Source organism: Hoplias malabaricus, chromosome 6 (assembly GCF_029633855.1).
Source record: "Hoplias malabaricus isolate fHopMal1 chromosome 6, fHopMal1.hap1, whole genome shotgun sequence".
In the NCBI taxonomy this organism is placed as follows: Eukaryota; Metazoa; Chordata; class Actinopteri; order Characiformes; family Erythrinidae; genus Hoplias; species Hoplias malabaricus.
In genome coordinates, this window is record NC_089805.1 from 3181000 (window position 1) to 3203499 (window position 22500).

The following is a 22500-nucleotide window of genomic DNA, read 5'->3' on the forward strand; positions in this document are numbered from 1 at the left end:
AAAGATGAACGACAAGAGGAAGGATGAATGGCAGGGCAGGAGTGTGTGTGTGTGTGTGTGTGTGTGTGTGTGTGTTTGGTAAAGGTATATATCACATAGTGGGGACTAAACCCATTTAAACAATCAACGTCTGTGAGCAGTTTGGTATGTTCTCCCCGTGTCTGCATGGGTTTCCTCCAGGTGCTGTGTTTCCTCATACAGTCCAAATACACACGCTGGTGAGTGAATATGTGAGTGTGTGTCGCCCTGCGAAGGACTGGCGACCCATTGATTTCAGACCTACCGTGACCCTGAAGTGGATAAGCGGTTACAGACAGATATTTTAAGGTGAGACATGGTTTAAGGTTGGGTTAGGGGAAGTCTAGTAGTACTTATAGATGAAATCAATCTATGTACTGTCCCCACAGTGCTTGAAAAAATGTGTGTACAAGGTATAGGTCACATTGTGGGGACCCAAAACCTTTTACACAAAAGGAATGCCTTTAATATTTACATTTTAAATTAATCACCATTAGGTTATATGTTAGGGTTAGTAGTGTTTATAGATGAAGTCTATATAATGTCCCCACAGTGCATGGAAATGTGTGTGTGTGTTTGTGTGTAAGTGCTCCAGACGGACGGCGCACTTCCTATCAGCAGGTTTTGGGTTTGGTCTGAGTTCATTATATCTTAATTAGCAGCATCACTTCGTTAAGCCACTTCCTTTAATTCAGCATGGGGGCAGTGGGGATTTTCTCATAAGCCGCATTAATTACGCTCGTGTTACTGACCAACACGCATTAATTACTCCTGCCTCGCTGACCAAAGGTAAAGAGGTTCCAGAGGTCATGACCTTGGGTATTCGCACATGTTCACCCTCAATGAGTCAACAGAAAACATTCAGAGACCAAAGGAATTCTTGATTTAATGTTAATTAAAAATATACAGAGAATCCATTTACATAAGACTGAGCTGAACTTGTGTTTATGATCAAGATCTAATCGTCCCACGTCACGACCAGACCTCACTAACGTCCACAAAGCTGAATGCAATCAAGTCCTCACAGTAATGTTCCGATATCAGTGTTAAGTCTTAATAGATGTTAAGCTGTTACTACTTCAAAGAACAGACTTCCTGCAGATCCCCGTCATTTCTGAAGGACCTCTGCACCACAGCTGTAGCGGATGGAGTGTATTTGCTGGTAGCACAAATACAAGATGTCCTCAGATCCTTAAAAAGTCCTAAATATATCTCCCAAATATCTTAAAAATTACATGGACTGTGAATAAAATTGTATTCTTTTTTTGGCATTTCACAGTTCCCAGATTCTTTATATAAGTTAAAATGCATGTAAAATGTAAAATGCATATTGTTTTAACAACAACAGACTAAACTGAACTGAATCAATGGCATTATTTATGGCTCAGATAGGGGGCAATTTTCAGCTACGTTCCCCTCTTGCTTGTAGCCAGGGGAGACAGCACTGCACACATTGGGAAGTGTAAATGTAACGATACGAGGCACGTTTTTTTAAATATTGTTTTTTAAAAAATTACAGGAATCCTATACTTACAGTGAAGTCACTTAAAACAGCATTGGTCTTTTGCTTTTTGCCATATTGCTGTTGCAGTGGTCTTAATTTAGTTTCTGAGTGGTATTAAAAATTACTTTAAAAGGTCTTAAATAATCATTAATTAATTCATTCATTGCCTGTAACTGCTTATCCAGTTCAGGGTGGCAGTGAGGCTGGAGCCTACCTGGAATCACTGGGTGCAAGACACGGGGAGAACACACCACACTCCTCACAGACAGTCACCTAGAGGAAACCCACACAGACACAGGGAGAACACACCACACTCCTCACAGACAGTCACCTAGAGGAAACCCACGCAGACACAGGGAGAACACACCACACTCCTCACAGACAGTCACCTAGAGGAAACCCACGCAGACACAGGGAGAACACACCACACTCCTTACAGACAGTCACCCGGAGGAAACCCACGCAGACACAGGGAGAACACACCACACTCCTCACAGACAGTGACCTGGAGGAAACCCACGCAGACACAGGGAGAACACGCCACATTCCTCACAGACAGTCACCTGGAGGAAACCCACGCAGACACAGGGAGAACACACCACACTCCTCACAGACAGTCACCTAGAGGAAACCCACGCAGACACAGGGAGAACACACCACACTCCTCACAGACAGTCACCCGGAGGAAACCCACGCAGACACAGAGAGAACACACCACACTCCTCACAGACAGTCACCCGGAGGAAACCCACGCAGACACAGAGAGAACACACCACACTCCTCACAGACAGTCACCCAGAAGAAACCCACGCAGACACAGAGAGAACACACCACACTCCTCACAGACAGTCACCCGGAGGAAACCCACGCAGACACAGGGAGAACACACCACACTCCTCACAGACAGTCACCCGGAGGAAACCCACGCAGACACAGAGAGAACACACCACACTCCTCACAGACAGTCACCCGGAGGAAACCCACGCAGACACAGAGAGAACACACCACACTCCTCACAGACAGTCACCCGGAGCGGGACTCGAACCCACAACCTCCACGTCCCTGGAGCTGTGTGACTGCGATACTACCTGCTTTTAATTTGAAATAAAATTCTTATTATTAGAATCCTGATCCTTCAGTTATGATCTACACCAAAAAAGGGTCCTTGAGAATGCGTTATAGTTTAGAAAAAAGCACCAAAAAGAGAACCCTTTAAGGACCACCATTTTTAAGAGTGTACCTGATGGTGTTGGTATTTCCACATTAAAGGAACACTAGGTAAGATTTGGTTAAATTTGCTTTTAAGATCCCTCTACAGTTGCAGAGTGTAATTCAGTGTAATATACAGCACTGCCTTGAAATCAAGGGGGAGGCAGGGGGTGGATTCCTACCAGAAGTTACACTTTCTGCAGTGCTGAGCCCAGAGTAGCAAAGACCGAGTCCCTGCTCTCCCCAAAATAGGTCAGTTGAGCATCACAATGATTTTGAAGCTATAATTTGAAGGTAAAAATACTGCCTAGAGTTCCTTTAATAGGTTACATCAGCCATTATCTCACAACAACCCATTTCTGACTCCGCTTGCCATTTGTGAACACTGTCAGTCCACAGTTAATGGCATACTGTCACTCAGGCTTACCGCATTGTCTCCAAGTCATTAGCATAACTCAGAAACACCTGTCAGTCATTTTAACATGCATAAACAGTTGGCTGTGTGTGTGTGTGTGTGTGAGTTCATACTTACCGTTATTGGTCCGCATTGACCGACCGGAAATGCCATTAGATCCGATTGGGTGAAGCCCTCCTCCTCTGTCCACACCCCCCACCTCCCCAGGCTGCTTTAACAGCTCCGTCAGGGTCCTAAAGGGAGAATAATTTTACAATATCAGCATTGATTACTGTTGTGATTTACACTCAACAGTGGTACTGTGTAAAAATAATCAAAAACATACTCTTTATTGTACGAAAACTACAGATTCATAATCAAAACCATGCTGCATACTGAGAAAGTTCCAGTCAATGGTGGCACCATTTACAGTCGACATCAAACATCAACTGTAATCAGTGTCTAAAATCAGGTCATATGAACACTGCACACTGTTAAGATGAATAATCTTCAATGAAGAATCATTGACAACACAGCGCTGTTTATTGTAAAATGTCCTGATGAAGCGAATGCCATCGCCAGCAAAGTGCTGAGAAACTAAATTGTGGCTGTGGAACTACACAATCTTTACTGTGATCAGAGATCTCAGAGAGAACACACCACACTCCTCACAGACAGTCACCCGGAGGAAACCCACGCAGACACAGAGAGAACACACCACACTCCTCACAGACAGTCACCCGGAGGATACCCACGCAGACACAGGGAGAACACACCACACTCCTCACAGACAGTCACCCGGAGGAAACCCATGCAGACACAGGGAGAACACACCACACTCCTCACAGACAGTCACCTGGAGGAAACCCACGCAGACACAGAGAGAACAAACCACACTCCTCACAGACAGTCACCTGGAGGAAACCCACGCAGACACAGGGAGAACACACCACACTCCTCACAGACAGTCACCCGGAGGAAACCCACGCAGACACAGGGAGAACACACCACACTCGTCACAGACAGTCACCCGGAGGAAACCCACACAGACACAGGGAGAACACACCACACTCGTCACAGACAGTCACCCGAAGCAGGAATTGAACCCACAACCTCCAGGTCCCTGGAGCTGTGTGACTGAGACACTTCCTGCTGCACCACCGTGCCGCCCAAAAACACAGATTAGTATTAGTAAACTTTTCTTATTGTACTTTTCCACTACATGGTTCCTATACTACTGTTCTTGGTTTTTGTTTAAAGTAAAATTGTACATTAATGTGAAAACATTCTCTGTCTTTTGTCATTTTATGGTAATTGTTACATAGTAAACTAACAATTGTCATGTTAATAAGCTATATCCACACTATAACTCACACTGCCACACTTCTAGACACAATATTATCCCTAAGAGCAAAACAAATCTATAAAAATAGAATTATTTGCTCAGTTCTTCTCACTTTATTCTGCTCTTTTCTGTCTCTCTTTCTTCTACTTCTCCACTGAAGCACTTTCTCTTTCTTGGTCTTTTCTCATCTGTTGTTGTTGTGCCTTGTGTGTGTGTTTGTGTGAGTGTGTGTGTGTGTGTGTGTGTGTGTGTGTGTATCTTTGAGGTCTGTGAGTTTCTACTTCTTTTTCATGCTCCAGCTTTGTTTACTCTTCAATGATCTCTTGTGTCCAATCTTTCAGCATCTCCATGGCAACACTACCCCCACCACACCCGCCTCAACCCCCCCGCCTCCCAAGCTGCTGTCACTCCTATCCTTCATAAAGCCTTGGGATCACATCGTCTCTCATCCGCCGAGCACTGCAGTAATGTCCCACTGACATTTCACCCCTCCACCCCTCCAGGCCCCATCTATCAGCTTTTTAATGTCACATTTCATAACCAAATTACCTTGTGAGCAAATAAAATATATATCACGTAGGAAGAGGATATAATATGCAAGTTGTCTACTGTTTAAAACATATTCTGTAAAATGTAATATGTGAAATATAACATTAAAATGCTGTTTTAAAGTTCTGTAAAATATTCTGTAACATTTTCTATAAAATAATACATTTATAACATCTGTAAACACATTCATAACACTGTCAACACTGATATGACAATGTAAACATGAATACAATTTCTTGCAAACAGGGTGTGGGGTTTAAATGTTGCATTACAACTGACCCACTGATAATTTACTCCAATAACCTTAGGGCAGTACAGGCTGCTTGTGTTGGAAAGCAGTGTCTTTTCTGTGGTGAATGAGGTAAATACACTATTTTGCCAGAAGTATTTGCACATCTAACTTTGCACGTATATAAATTTGAGTAATATCCCGTTCTTAATCCATGGGGTTTAATATGATGTCAACCCACTCTTTGCAGCTATAACAGCTTCAGGACAACTGGTAAGGCTTTACACATGGTTTCGCAGTGGGTTTATGGGAATTTTTAACCATTCTTACAGAACCGCATTCCTAAGCCAGTCAAGTTCTACAGCAAACTCACTCATCCATGTCTTTTTGCACCTTGCTTTGTGCACTGGTGCACAGTCATTTTGGAACAGGAAGTGGTCATCGCCAAACTGTTCCCACAAAGTTGGCAGCATGACATTGTCCAAAATATCTTGGTATGCTGAAGCATTAAGAGTTGCTTCCTTTCACTGGGACTAAGGGGCCGAGCCCAACTCCCGAAGAACTACCCCACACCACCATAATAAACCCCACAGTGCCATCCACCAAACAATTCACTTGTCACAATGCAGTCAATGCAGTCCTGTTCATCTGGCAACTGCCAAACCCAGACTTCATCGGATTGCCCATCAGATTGCCAGAAAGCATGATTTGTGACTCCAGAGAACACCTCGCTTCCTCTGGACTCTAGTCTAGCTTTGCATTGCGCTTACTGATGTAAAGCTTGGATGCAGCTGCTTCGCCATGGAAACCCATTCCATGAAGCTCTCAGCACACTGTTATTGAACAAATCTGAAGGCCACATTAAGTTTGAAACTCTGTGACCTCTGCACACTATGTGCCTCAGCATTCACTGACCACACTGTCATATTACATGGCCTACCTCTTTGTGGCTGAGTTGCTGTCGTTCCCAATTGCTTCCACTTTCTTATAATACTACTGATAGTTTATTGTGGGATATTTAGTAATGAGGACTTGTTGCAAAGGTGGCATTGTACCATGCTGGAATTCACTGAGCTCCTGAGAGTGACCCAGTCTTTCAAAAATGTTTGTATACACCTGTGGCCATGGAAGAGATTGGAACACCTGAATTCAATGAGTTGGATGGGTGAGTGAATACTTTGGGCAATGCAGTGTATATCACTAACTCTTATGAATATGTGGTAAGCCAAACTTAGCCCCACTCATTGGGAGAAGAGAGCCTCTGTCATTGCTACTCATGGCTCAGCACTGCAGAAAATGCACTATGTAAATTTTGGAGGTGGTTAGGAAACCATCTCCCAATCCTTTCCCCTCCCCCTTGATTTCAGGACAGTGCTGTAAAAGTAAATTTCACCCTTCCATACGAGGGGGAGTCCAGGATCAAAATATCACACCACGTGTTGCTTTTAGAGTTAGAAAAACCTATGAAAAGGACAGTGGCTTTAAGACAAGGTATTTCATAACAGGAAATCATAGATCTATGTTTCTCTTTCTGCTTCTACAGCCTTATATATGGACCAGGATGGAACCCCAAGATGCATGTTCCCAAGCAATGTTTGTCAGGAGTGCTGGACCGAGGTGTGCTAGAAGGATCTGTCTGTTCCATGATAAAACCCAAAAGGATCAAAGACACAGCCAAGCTTTTAGAGTGAGTGAAGTTTTGCCCCAACACTCGGCTCTCTCTCGTCCCACTTCTCTCTTCCCATCAGCCAACTGGCACCAGAGAAGGTGCTTTGAAAACTTTAACAAACCACCAAAGCCTTGAGCCAGTCCGATCAAACATGTTCTCAGTGGACAAACAGACTTGGGTTGAGTAGGGACCGGCTGTGATATCCATCCGGCTTTCAAACGGCAATAGGAATCATTCTGAAAGAACTGGTAGGAGTTTTCACTGAGGAATGACGCTACAGATGGGCAAGTTTTAGATATTTCCGGCTTTCCTTGGTTGCTGTTCAAATCATTTAACTAAGCAACATTTGGAAGGCTTTTCTCAGTATCTATTCACAAGGGTCTTCCTGTGTCATATGCTACACTGAGTTTATTTGATTCTAATCTGTAAACCATTTCCACATGGATAAAATACACTGTATAACCAAAAGTTTTTTGGATACAATCCTGTCCAAGTTTAAGATCTTCTGAGGTAGTTTGTCTTCTTACTCTTCTGTGGAGGTTTTGCGCTACATGTTGAAACGTTGATGTGAGGTTTTCACTGAGGTTACTAAAGCTGTATGGGCACACTTGAAGACCAAGGTGTGTCTACAAACTTTTGGACACAATGTAGATAGCATTAATATAACTGCTAAATTATGTTAACAGACAGCTAACATTTCCGTCATGAACTTGTCAATGTATATTTAAGTAATTAAGATCTAATGTGTGCTGTATCAGTATTAAATATGTTAGCCCTAAATCTAGCTAAAAAGGGTTATATTTTATCCCTACAGTAAATATTGTTAGAAATTAGCCTAAAGCTAATGGGTCTAAGAGTTAACTCTAATGTTAGACTGGCTATAGGTTAACCTTGAAATCAGTATGGCTGAGAATTGCTCCTGATGTTATTAGCTTTAGGAGGTTTTTTTTTCTGAAATTAGCAGTGCTATACATTAGCTCTAAAGCTTGAAGAATTAACCCTAAAAATAGCAGATCTAGGAATTAACCATGAAGATAGCTATGCTAACTGTTAACCCTGAAATTTACAAGACTAAGATGAGGGATCTTTATATAGTAGGACTACAAGTTAAAGTTAGCAGAGCTACTAGTTATGTTTCAAGCTAACTAAGCTAAGAGATAACCCTAATGCTAGTGTAGTAAGTATTAAACTTGTAGTAAGTAGGGCTAGATGTTAGTAAGACTAAGTGTTAGGCTAAAGATCATAGAATTAAGAGTTGGCCCCAAAGCTGCATTTCAACAAGCATGAAGAAAAGCTATAAAGAGTTACATTTCCTTGTAAATATTCTTTATTCTATACAAGTATTACTACAGATTCGTATCAGTATGCATTGGCCAGTTTCTCTAGGTAAAACTAAGGTTTTTAATTTAGAAAGAATCTGTTAACAGTGCAGTGTAGTCCAAGACTGATACCCTTCTCTGTCAATATGTACATAATTTACTTAAACCCCTTTCCAGCATTTGTATAATGTGAGTTATATTTTACACTGTGTACAAAATATAGTTTGCTCTTTGTGTATGTACAGATGAATTTTCCTGTACCATACTCGGTGTGAAAAAACACTTAAACCTGTACCTAAACCGAACAGAAACTATAATCCTAATCAATATTGCAAACCTAATCATAACCATAACAAAAGCTTAACAATAACCATATCATGACAGTAAATCTATCCATTATCCATATCAGGACTGAGTGGACTGACCGAGGCGGACGCACTCGCTATAACACACTGACTTTTTATTTACACCAAAAGATACAAAACAAAGACAAAATATTTAGACCAAGAAAGACCTAGACCGAGAGACTTGGACAGAGGGGCTTAGACAGAGAGAGGGAACTGGACTGACAAACCTAGACAGATAGAACTAAAGAGAGAGAGCTTACACCGACTAAACCTAGACAGAGGGAACTAAACAGAGATCTAAACAGAGAGAGCTAAGCAGACTAATCTTAGACAGAGCTAAATAGACACCTGGACAGGGAGAACTAAACAGAGAAAAAAAGCTAAACAGACTAAACTTGAACGTGGACGGCTAAACAAACTAAACTTGGACAGAGACAGACATGAGACGAGAGATACACAGACAAGACAGACAGGAGAGCACCAAACGACGGTGGAAAGCAAACTAAAGGTGGAATGTCCAACAAAGAAGCACAGAGACAAGGGAACTTAAATGAACACCACAGACAAGGGACACCTGGACTGATAACGAGGGGGAAGGATTACAAATGACACTGACAAGGAGGCGGAAGAAAGGCGGGACATGGGCGGAGACATGGACAATAGCAAACAGAGCCATGTGCCAAATGAGCACGTGGCAGGGACAACAGACACGACAGGACGAGGGCGTGACAATCCAAGAGTCAATGTGGCCAAGAACCACCTACTATTACAGGGCAAGGAATTTGACTGATACACAAAAGGACCAATCACAAATCTGCTATTTTGGCATGACATGTAGAAGGAAGCGGGTAGCCAATCAGAATGCAACTGGCAGAATCCTGAGAGTAAAGCCAGGTTAACACACTGACTGTCAGTCTGTGGGCAGTATGTGGCTGAAACTACTTCAAAACTAACAGTAACCATAACCAAAACCATACACCTAAACACCTAAAAAGCCTAAACATATCCGTAAACATACTCCTAAACATAACTGTAAAACAACCCTAAACACAAGTGTAAACCTAACCTAACCTAACCATCACTTTGTCAGTGATGATAAAGGAAATGTTCACCTAAAAATGTCAATCCATAGCAGATTACATAAGTTTGCATTTGTTCCAGCCCTAAATCTTCCCTTAATTTCGGGACTCACTGCAGTATCCCATGACAAATCTCAACTCAAATGAAATGAATCACTGGAAAATATGCTAACATATCACCTCCCGTGTCCCTCTGAAATGACTAGTCCGGGCCTCTGTAGAAAAGATGAGTCATCTGTTTGTGGCCCCTCGAAGCAGACGACTGAAATATTAAAGCGACGCTTCACCCCGATCATGCTAGCTTACATTTACTCATGTTAGCATTTTTGTGGCAAAGTATCCCTTTAATATTTTAGGCCTGTGCATTGTTAATGCTTTGAGGGCTCGGATGGGGAGTTTCACAAAGGCTCTGACTAATCGGGCCTTAAAAAAATAGTTCTTTAGCACAGACGTTAGCATAACTTACAGTGATCTGGCTAATTTAAAGCAAGCTTGCGTGCAGAAACAAAGAGGGGTGATGAATCGATTAATGAATAATAGATAACTCGGAATGCTTTAGTCATGCTTTGCTGCAGTGTGTCAGCGGGGTTTGTGGGTGAAACTTAAGAATATTCCCAAAGAGTTTGACAAGGTTTTCTGCTAAATGAATGCTAATTCACCCTTGCCTTCATTCCCTTTTATCTCCTTTCTCGCTGCATATGCCTCATCGTGGCGATACATCAAGTCCCAATTCTTAGATATCTTAAATATACTGCCTACTGATACCTTCATCTGGCCACAACTACTTTACCAAAACCTTATAATTTGTGAATTCTGCAGATTCAAGTAGAAACCATCATAGACCAGTCATTCAACTGTGTACACACGTCTTGTACATCTCCACAGAAAACTAATAAATGAAACAGGAGGTCTTGGAGCAGCTGTACATGACTCTAGAGTTGCTAGGCCCAGTGCAGCTTCTGACTGTTGAGTACTTCATTCTCTATATTGATGGAACAATATGTAATATCTTTAGGAGTTTTGTTTTAACTTCACTCCCTGAGCTTAATGGTGTTTTCATGACTGAATGCCATCAAATCCTCACAGGAATATTTGAAAACCTAGTGTTAAAAATGACAATAGAAGCTGCAGAACAGGAGGAAGCAATTCCAGGAGACTAGGGAAGTGGATATAAGGACATGGAGGAAATGGATGAGTCAGTCTAGTGTGTGTGTGTGTGTGTTTGCGCGTGTGTTTATATCAAATATATACTATTATATAAATATATTTATTTATGTCTGCATCTTAAATATGTGGTTGAGATCTAGTTGAGTTTAAATTTTACAATTAGAGGGTATTTGGGTGGAATAAGCCTGCAAAACAAGAAGTACAGTAATACATTAACTCACGAGTCTAATTCGTTCTGTGACCGAGTTCGTAACTCAATTTGCTCATATATTAAATTAAAATTCCCCATTAAAATGAATTGAAATTCTATTAATCTGTACCAAAAACCACACCATTTTTTGTCACATTTTTAAATAATAAATAATAGTACACAATATTAATAAAAGGGAATGTAAAGAAACAAACTGGTTATATGAAGTGTATTTACCTTGAAGATCAGATGAAGATGCTAACAGAGGTGGAGGAGATCGGCGGAGGAGGTTGAGAGAGTTTTTCTTTTCGTGCTCTATTGCTTAACTTACTCACTACATAATTAATGCTACAATTGTACTAAAACAGCAATACGACAGAGATGCTTGCACGGGAACATAACATAATGGGAACTGAATGCTCGCTCAGATTTCAGCTCACATCATAAAGCAAACAATTGCCAGAGAGACGGCTTGTATCTTTGACAATTCGTAAGTTGATTCACTCATAAATCAAGGTTTCACTGTACTTCTATTTAAGGTAAAGTTTAAAAAAAAAAGATTAAATAATTGTTAGATAATTTTGAAATTTGGATAGAATAAGCATTTAATAATAAGTCAACAGAAAGGGATATCGGTCATCCACTGCTAGAGGGCAGTGTTGCAAATACATAGGGTCCTAAAATTAGTTCAGTAAGAAAAACATGCACTGTGTCCAAAATGGCTCCCTACTGATTATTCCCTACATTACTCACTATATAGTGCACAATTACAGAGAACTGAATTCAGGAGAGTAGTGAATGATTTCTAACACTACCCCATGTGGATTTTACCACACATCATAGTGTATTTTAGGTGTCTGGCATCCACTAGCTTACATGGGTTGTACACTACATTTTGCAGTTTATTGTTTGACTGTTTGAGTGCACTGAAAATACTGTTTTCAGAAAATGGCAGAACCCTAAAATAGTTCCTATATGGTACTATATGGTGAATAGGGCACAGTTTGGGACACAGCAATGGTTTAAATTAAGATCACTGGAAGAAAGAGGAGTAAAACTAGCAATAGGAGTATTACACTGTCTTGTGATACACACCCTCTCAAGGTTTCCAGAAATCCTTAAAATATCCCTGATTCAGAACAACAAGCTCAAAACCTGTTCAAAGCCTCATAGACTATTTTTTTTTTTTGCTGCATCTAAGGTGCAACGTTCCTCTTTCATCTGCACTTTCAGGATTTCTCGGAGTGAGAAATGATTAAACCAAATGTAAGAAGTCTGGCTTTCAAGATGTGATGGGGCTTAGGAGAGTTAATTAAAGATTTGGCTTTCCATCTGTTTCAGGTTTGGACAGGTGGTTCCACATGGTCTTTTCAGCCTGTAAGCTCTGCAAGTAAATAAAACTAAAGGTCTAACTTTAACTGGAAATCCACACAGACTATTTGAATAATTTAGATGTGAGATCTGGTAGGATGCAACTGTGGACAACCCCACTCTGGTTTATTTACAGTGATGGCCACTTTATTTATGTCTTAAAGCCAACAGTGAATCAGTGTCTTCTGGTTCTTTATACGTAATGTTCATTCATGCATTTTTTCTGTAACTGCTTCATCCGGTTCAGAATCTCTGTGAGTCAAAGGTCTACCCAGATTGATTGAGTGCGACACACAGGGTATCACACACTAACCCAATCTCTCACACACTCAGACATATTGACACATTTTACATAGCCAACTGACCTACCAACATGTAATTTTGGACTGGGAGGAAATCCACACAGACACTGGGAGAACACACCACACTCCTGACAAAGTCACCTGAGGAAGGACTTAATGACCCCAGGGGACCCCATGACCCCAGGCCTATACAGTATGACAGGTACCAGACAAAAAGTTTAGAAGAGCATTGCCAGTTTCATCAGCCCCATTTACCATATAGCTGCACTTTTTATTTCTACAGCTAAAGACTGTAGTCCATCTACTGCTCTGCATACTTTTTAGCCCACTTTCACCCTGTTATTTAATACTCAGGACCCCTAAAATACCACCACAGAGCAGGTATTAGTTGGGTGGTGGATCATTCCAGAGTGGATCAGACACAGGAGTGCTGCTAGAGTTTTTAAAGCACTGTGCCTCAGTCCATCAGTGACACAGAGGTGGTAAATACTACAGCCACAATGCTGTTTCTGATCACCTTTCACTAGCACAACAAACACTAACTCCCCACCACCATGATTCACTACAGGGCTGAGAATAATTCACTACCTAAAAAAGACCTGATCTTTGTGAAAGGAGGCTAATGAAGGATGCAACTCAATGAGAAGGAGTGCTATAATGTGAGCTGTATGCCAGTGCCAATATCTCGCGTTATAGCACAAACCTTGAGTGTATTATTGTGATTTTACCACGGTCCGCGTTCGGTTTTATGCATTATTCAGAGCTGCTTTCGGTGTAAATCAGGGCAGAGCCAGACATAAATGATGTCAATAAAATGTCATGGTTTAACCATTGTTTCCAGCGGGTTCATCATAATAATATATGATACATGCGTAATCTATGCCAAGGTCTGTTTAAATGTGACATTCACAAAATGTTTTATATAAAGAAGATTTCTCTTTCTCTTTATATAAGAAAGTAGATTTCTCCTCACCATTTACTGCTTCCCGGTCTGTTTGTGTGCTGGAAACCATTCTGATGTGTTTACAAAACACCAGACTCAGTAAATGCATAAAAAAAACAAAGGAGCTCAGTCAGACATGCTAGGCTTCCTCTCTGTCTGCTCCTGGCATATTAACGGCAGAGTGCCCTCCAAACAGTGAAAATCATAAAAAGAGGAAATTGCTTTATTCCAGCTCCATAGGGTAATTGACTTATTTTTTAGTTAGAGACCCTCTCAAAATTCGGTAGAACTATATGCATGAAAGTAAACATAAACTGAAAATGCTATAAAACAAAACTTACTTAAGTTACAAACGAGATTCTGTGGTAACTCCAGCAGTGAAAAGTTAAATTTCAGCCAGGTGTAAACAAAGGTCGTTTTTCTATTCAAACATATCATTCCGTCTTCGGAACTTCTGAACATAAACAAACCAGAGAGAACTGCAGTTTCCCACAATTGTACAAGTTAAAAGTGAGTATGTCCTGCTGAACTGGTGAACAAGAGAAGTCGAGAAAAATAAAAGACATGCCTCATTATGAGCTGATCACAGCCACAGAAACCACACAGACGTAGCATTTTCTTATTAATTACTTCCTAGTTAATTTCTTTTGTTTACAATTCAGAAAAATGAAAAAGGGAAATCTTAAAAATGAAATCTTTATTCTGTTTAAAAGTAGGTTTGTGAACAGAAACTGAACTGATTCCACGTTGGTTGAGAAAGTCAAAGCACCCCACTGTGGTTCTGAAAGCACGGGCGTTGTTGTGTATTCTGCGGAATAATACCAGAAGAGCCAGAAGGGTCAGAGTGCCATTATCATGTAATATTGACACTCCTCGTACATCTCTTAGCCAATCACGTTGCAGGATCGGAGCTCACTGTGTATAATAACAAACTATGATCCATCACTCTAGAGAATGAGGTTATGCTGCTCCACAGCCCAAAGCTGGCGTTGGGTGAGCTTTAACTCACATGTGGTACTTAAGAGTGCACATTTCATGCTTTTCTACAGAGATTACACAAGCTGTAGTTGCACAGTTGATGATTTGCGTCGACTAAGCAGTTGAATACACTGTTAATAAGGGGTGACTACAAATCTGCATGTAGTGTACAGTAGTACCCCGGTTATAGTTAGCAGAAGGATGTGAAATCTATTTGTGTTAAATGTTTAAAATAGCTTGAATATTGCTGGAATGAACACAGACGTGAAGCACAAGTCCTCAAAGTCATCCTCTTGCCTGGCTCCCCACCCCTTTACCCTCTAAACTAGCCAGCTGTGTTAATTGATAACAGTCAGAAATTAAATTGCTTTCAAAAATTGCTGCACAGCAGCTTTTCTGCGCTCTGTGATTAAATATGAATGGCGATTATTTCCAGGGCTTTTTTTTTTTCCTTCCTTTCTTCCCACTGCCCATCAGCTCACTTCAGCTCAGCAATCAGAGATCATTCAGTCGTTATGGATGGCACATTATCTGTAATCGCACTTGTATTTAAGTCAGAGAAGGATGTGTGTGAGTGTGTGTGAGTGTGTGTGAGTGTGTGTGTGTGTGTGTGTGTGTGCAGAAGAGCCTGAATGAATGTTCATTGTGTGCATGTGTGATATCTAAATGACCTATTATTTCGTGTCTGTGTGTGTCTGTGTCTGTGTGTGGGGGGGTGTTCATTCTTCTCTATGATCTCTAAAAGGGCTGAACTCTTCTCAGTGTGTGGCCTGTACATCACTAGGCATGTAGTCTGTAATTAGCTGTCATGTTTTTCATATTTCAGCACAGGCCTCACTAAAGCACTCCAGAGCTAATCAAGCCTGAATATGGGCTTGAACAATATGGCTCGCTGTCTTATTACCATACGCACTACATGCCCATGCACCTTTTATAATGAGGTAATTCAGCTGTTAAGGTACCTCCTTGTTCAATTGTGCACACACAGCTGGTGCGCTCTCCGTAGAAATGCATGAAATGAACTGAGATCCTCTATCACATTAGTCTAAGGTCACCATGCTTAATGCCAAGTGTAGGCTAGAGGGGCGTTAAACCTCTTCGTAACACTTTCTATGAAGCCCATATTTATAAGCCTTTATAACTACAGTTATAACCGTTTATAATTTGGTAATACGGCTTCATAAACATACCTATAAACTCTAATAATGCCTCATAAGGCTCTTATAATGAACTAAAATTATTTATCTTGTAACTTATAAATATGTAGTAACAAAGGTGTCGCTATTCATTATAATGTCTTTTAAATGGATAATAACCTGTGCATAATTATAAAGCACCTATAATACATTTTACCAATTATAAACATATTATTGATGCTTAAAATGTATAATAGAGCCCATATTTATAAGCCATTATAAAGGAAATTATAACTCTTTGTAACTTGGTTCTAATGCTGTGTAAGCATACATATAAACTCTAATAATGCCTCATAAGGCTCTTATAATTAACTATAATTACAATTATGACATTTTAAACATTTATAATGTGTTTGTAATCATTAATATGTGTTATAGGTGCTTTATAATTATCACAGGTCATTGTCCAATTAAAAGGCTCTATAATGAATAGTGACACGTGTTAATACACATTTAATAGTTAGTAAATAAATAATTATAGTTAATTATAAGAGCCTTATGAGGCATTATTAGAGTTTATAAGTATGTTTATGATGCATTATAACCAAATTATAAACGGTTATAACTGTAGTTATAAAGGCTTATATATATGGGCTTCATAGAAAGTGTTACCAACCTCTTTAGCTTAAGCTTGACTTGGAATGGTGGTTGTAATCTACAAGTAATTTTCCAGTGTCACTACATGACCTCCCCAATGTCCCCATGGCTGAATGCTATGAAATTCTCACAGACAATTTTTGGTTTTTTAGAAGAATAGAATAACATGGATGTCCACTCCATAGTGTCTGGTGCTCATTTGATAATGACTGATGCTCGCCCAATAGTATGTGGATCTCAGCAGTTGTTTTCCTGCAAAAACAAAGCCCAAAACAATAAACAATGCTATAAAGTGTTACTTCTGCAATGCACAATAGCACCACCTTGAGGAGCAGTGCCTAAATGTGAGTTGGCATGTAATTGTGGTGCAATTCCTAACTGATGAAGCATGCGCATAGTAATATCTCCCATTTTAAAACCAAAACAGAGCAGCAACACTATTGGTCAGGGGCGCAAATTTGCATGTCAAGATTTGCAGACACCAACCCTGTGTGACTGCGGAATAATATGTCCCTGCTTAACTAGCTACGAACCACTGCGTAAACAGAATGACGTAGCTATAGTAACTTAAACGCGATAACTGCATGGTCTTGGAGATAAACCTGTTAGCCTACCTGGAATCATTGGGCGCAAGGCCGGAATACACCCTGGAGGGGGCACCAGTCCTTCACAGGGCAACACACACACACACACATTCACTCACACACTCACACCTACGGTCACTTTTGAGTCGCCAATCCACCTACCAACGTGTTTTTGGACTGTGGGAGGAAACCGGAGCACCCAGAGGAAACCCACACAGACACAGGGAGAACACACCACACTCCTCACAGACAGTTGTGACTGCTATAACTGTGTATTTTGTATTTGGCAGGGTATGAGTGTTGATAGTGAGTCACATGACTTGAGTACTTAAAGTAGCCTACTATTCATTTTGACCCGCTAAAATTACATGCACCAACCCTTGGCTCCACTCCAGAGCCTGTCGAATGCTTGTATCTCTCAGGGTACATTAAACACTGGGTTGAGGAGCTGCCCAGTAGCTTTGTTTACAGCAGTTCAAAATGAGATTTCAGCTGGTTTCACGTCTTAAAGTAAGCTTATGCTTGTCTCACACTTAGGGTGGTAGCATGGTGTGATTGAGGGAGGCTTAGCTGGCTAACGCGAAGAACTGGCAATGACTAAATTGGGTAAAATATTAAACAGAATGTATTATTTCTATTAGGTGCTCAAATAAGTTTTAAAGCTTTGTTTAAAGGCATTCATATATAGACCCATAAATGCAACGATACATCACACAAAAATGCTTTAAAACGTATTTTAGCCCCTGTTCAAAAAGATATGAATTTAATTTAAAATCTATATATAGAGCGAGAGAGCTCCAGGGAAAGAAAAAAGAAGCTTCAGATCACAATTAACAGACGAAACGGACTTTACAGCAGCTTCTGAGGCTGGAACACTATAGAGTGGCTAATTAGCCATTAGCATCATGGCAAGCCAAAGGGCTAATTAGACCCCAATTGGGAAAACGTGTTTGTGTGTGTGTGTGTGTGTGTGTGTTATTTTATTTAGGTTTCCCAAAGAGGGATCACAACACACACAGCTGCCAAAAAAGTGTCCCCTCTCGCCTACACATATTCTCCAGAGTTTACACTGATGATGACAGCTGCCAAATAGTGGCTCTCAGCACAGTTTCTTTGTGTTTACATAGAAGGGAAGAGAGAGAGAGAGCGAGAGAGAGCGAGAGAGAGAGGGAGAAGGAGAGATAGGGCAGAGAAAAGAGACAAATCATGGCGAACAAGAAAACGAGAGAAGGGGAACATGAGTAAAAAGGCACAGGGTAGAAAGAAGGAGAGGGAGAGAAACAGAGGGAGACACAGATTAAGAGAGAGAGAGATAGAGAGAGAGAGACTGAGAGAGACAAACAGACAGAGAGAGACACACACAGACAGAGTGAGAGACTGAGAGACAGACAGAGAGCGAAAGAGAGAGACAGAGAGAGAGAATGAGAGACAGAAAGAGAGACAGACAGAGAGAATGAGAGACAGAGAGAGAGAGAGAGAATGAGAGACAGAGAGCAATAGAGAGACACAGACAGACAGAGAGCAAGAGAGAGAGAGAGAGAGAGAGAGAGAGAGAGAGAGAGAGAGAGCATGTATCCGTGTGGTTGTGTGATGACACATGTATTTCTGACGTCAGTCACTGCACCATGACCATGGCCTGCAGCTTCATCTGTTCTAGGCTGCACCATGAGAACCTATGTGTGTGTGTGTGTGTGTGTGTGTGTGTGTGTGTGTGTGTGTGAGTGAGAGAGAGAGAGAGTGACAGAGAGACTGTGTGGGTCTGTCAGCAGATATATTTCTACCAGCTAAACACTGACTAAAAGAAGGACTTAAGGGTAAAGGTGTATGATTCCGCCTGGGCACACTTAGGCCTTTGTCAAGGGAACTTACTTTCTCTCTCTCTCTCTCTCTCTCTCTCTCTCTCTCTCTCTCTCTCTCTCTCTCTCTCTCTCTCTCCCCCTCTCTCCCTCCCCACCGAGGACCACTGAGACGAACTGACACTTTATGGGAGAAACTCTTGAGAGAGATGAGGATGAACCATGAGCTGAAGTGAGGTTTTAACGGGGAAATGTTCGAGGAAGGACCCAGACTGTAAAGCAGCAGCAGGGCTGTTAGGATATAACTAGAACAAACTTACAAGGAGGATTAAACGAAGGCCCTCGCATCAGACAGAGCAAAGATTAGCAATGGACACGCTCGTGAAAATGATTTCCCCCAGAAATGTCTCAGTAAACCCTGCTGTGCCCCCAGGCCATCGTCTTGAGATGAGCTAGCAATGATGCACATTACACAGCCGAGACTTTCCTCACAACTGTCCCTTCTTTCTTCCCATCTTCTCAAAATGAGCTCATGTGTCATGATGTTAGGTACCAAACACAGGATTAAGAACACCTCCCTGGTATCTACAGTCACTGTCCATCGTTGTCCAGCTTTGTCCTTCTACAACTGCAGACTGTAGTCCTCCTGTTGTTCTGCATGCTTTTCCTTATCCCCATTTCACCCTGCTCTTCTTTGGTCAGGACCAACACAGAGCAGGAATCGTTCGGGTGGTGGATCGTTCTCAGCTGCAGTGACACTGACGTGGTGGTGGTGGTGGTGGTGTGTTAGTGTGTGTTGCGCTGGTAAGGGAGGATCAGACACAGCAGTGCTGCTGGAGTTTAAAAAAATGACCATTAAAGATTCTTGATAACCATGAGTGTGATGCGTCACAGAGAGAGAGAGAGAGAGAGAGAGAGAGAGAGAGAGAGAGACAGAGACAGAGTTTGTTTAATATTTCTTTTTCTTTCTTTTCTCTCTCTCTCTCTCTCTCTCTCTCTCTCTGCCTGCATGTGTGTGTATTTGTGTGTATGTGCTGGTTGACTTCACCTGTCAGCTTAAATCAGGTCTCTGAAGTAGTAACATGACAAAATGCCCTCTGAATCATACACTCACACACACACACACACACACACACACACACACACACACAGACACTTAAGAGGCCCAGAAGCCCACTGCAGAGTAAATGTTCTTGGAACTTTCTACTTACATGCTCTCTCTCTCTCTCTCTCTCTCTCTCTCTCTCTCTCTCTCTCTCTCTCACACACACACACAAACACACACACACACACACTGGAGTGCAGAAAGTGTGTATCTAGGCCGTCTTAATTCTGGTTTGGTTTTGGCTGTGTGTTTATTCTGGAAGTTAATGCTAGCTGTTTTCCAGCAGCTGGTGTGTACTGAGTGACAGTGCTACCCTCCCCACTGCAGACACTACAGTTCGATTCATTCAGGAACGCCACATTACACCCAGAGGTGTCCTCGGGCAAGTCTCAAACCTTCATTCACTTCATGAGTCATTATTAATAAGCAATTCTGGACAAGAGCATATTGTCGCTTTCCGATTAAAAACATTTTCATTTAATACATCATTTGAACACAGCAGCTGTCCTTCATATTGTGTGGAACTTTCCTGAGGAACTGACCAATAGAAACGCTCTAAATTTACTTAGAATTAAATCTTTGGTACCACTTTAAAATAAGACTACATTTATAAAGGTTTATAAATCGCTTAAGGGAACACTATATAGCATTTCTACCTTAAAAATACAGCTTCTAAATGTTTCACTGAGCTGTAATAGGGAGAATAGAGCCCCTGTGGCGGCTACGCTGGGTCCTCTGCTAGTTTACTGCACTAAAGCAACTTCTGAACCACAGGGTGGAGGACTCTTGCAAGAAATGGGTAATGCTTAGTGGAACATAGCTCACAGGTGGATGGTTGTCTAGCTACAAGAAGAATCAAGCTCCGTATTCCTTGTACAGACATTATATAGCAGAGAGAGCAAGGAGGAGAAAATGAAAGCGAGAGAGAGTATGAGCGGCCGTACATGAGTTAATACTGGACTGAATTTACACAGTAGCGTGAGCTGAAACAGACATGAGGACACAAGATGGAGCAGTAAGTATTTGTTGCCCTTTTTTCATGTGTTGCAGTGCTAGTTTGTGATAGTTTTGTTGATGAAAGGGTTATAATCCATTTCTGAGAGTAACTGAGCTGTGAGCCAGGGTTTGTAGCTGCTAACTTTAGCCGGATTAGCTCACTTCTTCACATTAGACATCAATTTCGGAAATAAGTGGTTATAACAGCTAGTGTATCACCAAAGTTACACTTTATGGTTGTAATAACATGGTCCAGTGTTTATTATGAGCAATATATGGGTTTTTAGTGTATAGTCAACATTATTTTATTCGACTACACACATTCCCCCGGCTCAACATCAGCTGGAGCCCAGAGAGACGTTCACTACTTTTGTAAACACCACTTGATGAGTGAGTGAGTAAAAGGGGGTGAGAGAGGCGTGTTTGTCTGTGAGAGAGAGAGACAGGGAGAGTGTGTGCCAGTCATGTTTAAGTGAGTGAGCGGGCGAGCAAGGGAGAGAGAGATGTGCGTGAGACTTCAATTCACAACAGTACTGTTAACGTCACTTACACTCAGCAGCAGGTAGGGGGTGCTCAAGAGACCAAAAAAAGCCAGTTCTTACATTGTATTCTTTTAAAAACATGTTTACTCTATGGCTATAAATTAGATTGTAAACATCTTAAAAACCATTAACATTCATGTGTAACTTAGAAGATGGGGGGCACGGTGGTCACAGTCACACAGCTCCAGGTGCCTGGAGGTTGTGGGTTTGATTCTCGCTCCGGGTGACTGTCTGTGAGGAGTGTGGTGTGTTTTCTTCCTGTGTCTGTGTGGGTTTCCCACTCCAGGTGACTGTCTGTGAGGAGTGTGGTGTGTTCTCCCTGTGTCTGCGTGGGTTTCCTCCGGGTGACTGTCTGTGAGGAGTGTGGTGTGTTCTCCCTGTGTCTGCGTGGGTTTCCCGCGGGTGACTGTCTGTGAGGAGTGTGGTCTGTTCTCCCTGTGTCTGCATGGGTTTCCTCCGGGAGCTCCGGTTTCCTCCCACAGTCCAAAAACAAACGTTGATAGGTGGATTGGTGACTCCAAAGTGTCCGTAGGTGTGAGTGTGTGTGTGTGTGTGTCTGCGTTACCCTGTGAACGACTGGCGCCCCCTCCAGGGTGTATTCCCGGCTTGCGCCCAATGATTCCAGGTAGGCTCTGGACCCACCGCGACCCTGAATTGGATAAGGGCTACAGATAATGAATGAAGGAATGAATGAATGAACTTAGAAGGTAAAAGGGCAACAATTACCTTTTTTTTTCATCTACTACTGAAAGTGCCAACTTAAAGAATAAGCTCAGACCTGAGAATGTGAATTTAGTCATTTCACATTTTAAGGTGCACCCCATTATCATTAATGTATAAAAGACCTTCTGATGGCGGTTATTATTTTAACCCTGGTGGTTAAATGGTTAACAAATATGTTATAAAGCTGACAGAATTAACGTTGACTGACAGTGTAAGTTTGGTATCTGGCAGTATATGAGGTTTAACAGTGTAGATGGATGTGGGTTCACTATTTGGCAAACAACAGGTCACTGTTGCCCTTTCTGTCTATGTTCTATAACTGGTTATTAATGACTTTTAATACATTAA

General features: G+C 41.5%; 1 protein-coding gene across 2 annotated transcripts in view; it reads right to left on the reverse strand.

Annotated features, from left to right (window-relative positions):
- The window catches only part of LOC136700345 (protein shisa-8), a 101946-nt gene that overhangs the window by 43849 nt on the left and 35597 nt on the right, over positions 1-22500 (reverse strand). For both annotated transcript variants that reach the window (XM_066675664.1, XM_066675663.1), the window contains exon 3: positions 3264-3379. In XM_066675664.1, coding sequence (XP_066531761.1) covers positions 3264-3379 — 116 coding nt within the window. The remainder of the gene's footprint in view (positions 1-3263; positions 3380-22500) is intronic.